The sequence below is a fragment of the Vollenhovia emeryi genome, unplaced genomic scaffold, assembly GCF_000949405.1.
Source record: "Vollenhovia emeryi isolate VEMERY1.0 unplaced genomic scaffold, V.emery_V1.0 DF946393.1, whole genome shotgun sequence".
Classification (NCBI taxonomy): Eukaryota; Metazoa; Arthropoda; class Insecta; order Hymenoptera; family Formicidae; genus Vollenhovia; species Vollenhovia emeryi.
In genome coordinates, this window is record NW_011959973.1 from 1 (window position 1) to 1,914 (window position 1,914).

Here is a 1,914-nt window from a genome sequence, read left to right on the forward strand (position 1 = left end):
ATCGTAGATCGGATCATCTACCAACACGGCTGTCCGGACCAGATCATCTCCGACAACGGCACCCAGCTCAGATCCAACCAGTTGGAGGGGGTGCTCCGAGCCTTCCGGATAGAGCACCGAACCACGCCGGTGAGAGCACCCCACTGCAACCCGGTGGAACGCACCAACCGGACGCTGAAGACGATGATCGCCCAATACGTGGGCAAGAACCACCGACGATGGGACGAGCAGATCGCCCCATTGCAGTTCGCGTACAACGCAGCCCGGCACGAGGCCACCGGATATACCCCGGCCTATCTGAACTGCGGGAGGGAGCTCGCACTCCCGCATCCGGAGGACCGAAGGCACACGGCGAACGAGGCCCCGCACCATACGAGACGCCGGCTGGAGGAGGCCTACGAGGTGGTGCGCATCAACCTAGCCCGAGGGTTCCAGCGCCAAGAAGCACAGTATAACCTCCGCCGCCGAGCGTGGCGGCCCAGCATCGGCGACCTCGTGTGGAAGAGAGAACACCCACTCTCCAAGAAGGCGACCGGCTTCAATGCCAAGCTCGCCCCGAAATATACCGGCCCGTGGGAAGTACGGAAAATCCGGTCACCCGTTATCGTGGATCTACGCGACACCCGTGGGAGATGGCAGCGACACATCCACGTGCAGGATCTCAAAAACGCGCCCCGCGAAACCCCCCGCCCGCCGCCGACCGAGGACGACGCGGAACCCGAGGTGTAAACAAGCCACCAAGGCCACCTCCGAAAAACACCCGCCGAGCTCGGAGCGTGACGCACGAGAAGAAAAAAAAAACCCCACCACCGAGCTTACCCGATAGCGGCCGCTCCGACACCAGCCAGTATTCGTTCAGAGCTCCGAACGTACACTACGAGCGATGGAACAGCGAAACGAGTTGGAAGAGCTGTTCGGGGATATCTCCGATCTCGACGACCTGTGGCCCGTACCGATCGACCCCGGGCCGACCACCAGCCCGGAAAGCGCCCCGCGGCCCAGGGTGCCAAGCGTGGGCACTCGCATCCAGCGAGGCGACGCGGAAAGCCGTCGGCGGGCGATCTTCCTCACCGAACCAGTGCCGCCGCGGCCCGCCCGACGCCGGTCCGAGCCGATTGGAGGGACCAGGCCGAGCACGCCGAGACGCAGCCGCGCCGAGGAGACCGGATCGAGCCCCGAGATCTCGGCCCTGACGGCCGCAGCGTTGGCCCGAGCCGCCAATCCACCGCGACGAGTGGCCCGACCCCGGGACGCCAGCCAGCCGCCGCCGTCTTCACCGACGCCCCGCCGGACCACCGACATGTCGGGCCCCCCGAGGACCACCGACGGACGGCCGCCGCCAGCCGACCGAGCACCGGCCAACACAGGGCCGCAACCCCCGACGGTGAAACCACGGGCCGCCGCGCCCGCGGCCCCACCGGCGACCACCCGGCCCCCGCCGCCGGCCAACCGACCACCGGCCAGCAAGGAACCACGACCCGCGGCCGGCCGGCCGCGGGTCACCACGACCGCCGTCCCACCGACGACCGCCCGGCCGATCGTCAGCGCCGCCATTCTCGGCCCGAGACCACCAGCAGCTCCGGCCACCGGGAACCGGCCACTCAGGGGGACCCACCAGCCGCCAGGGCCGTCGCCACCACCGCCGCCCGTACCGGTAACCCTACCCTCCGGCGAGAGGGTATCCGTACCATACTTCGCGGCCCACAAGAACCGGAAGTTCCGCGCGCGCACCCCCAGCGCTCTGTGGGTCATCCGGTTCGATACCGAAGGGAGGGTGAGATCATGCACCCGCCGATAGGCCGTATAAGCAGTTAAATAAAATGTTTAAATATGTTAAAAATCATGGTTACATTATTAATACCCCAAAGTACGATTTAAGAATGAAGAGAAAATAAAGAGGGGGGGGTGATGTGA

General features: G+C 65.8%; 2 protein-coding genes across 2 annotated transcripts; both read left to right on the forward strand.

Annotated features, from left to right (window-relative positions):
- Positions 1–183: 183 nt before the first annotated feature.
- LOC105559808 lies at positions 184–729 on the forward strand. Its single transcript, XM_012008406.1, has one exon. It carries the CDS (start codon positions 184–186, stop codon positions 727–729), a length of 546 nt encoding a protein of 181 aa, XP_011863796.1.
- A 154-nt stretch (positions 730–883) lies between these two features.
- On the forward strand, positions 884–1,774 carry LOC105559815 (basic proline-rich protein-like; the record flags this gene model as incomplete). Its single annotated transcript, XM_012008419.1, has 1 exon — positions 884–1,774. A coding segment is annotated over exon 1 (891 nt), but the record flags the coding sequence as incomplete, so codon positions are not given.
- Positions 1,775–1,914: the final 140 nt, after the last annotated feature.

What these genes read in the sequence shown, in the direction of transcription:
- LOC105559808 (XM_012008406.1), top strand. Translation starts at nt 184, where the DNA reads ATGATCGCCCAATACGTGGGCAAGAACCACCGACGATGGGACGAGCAG.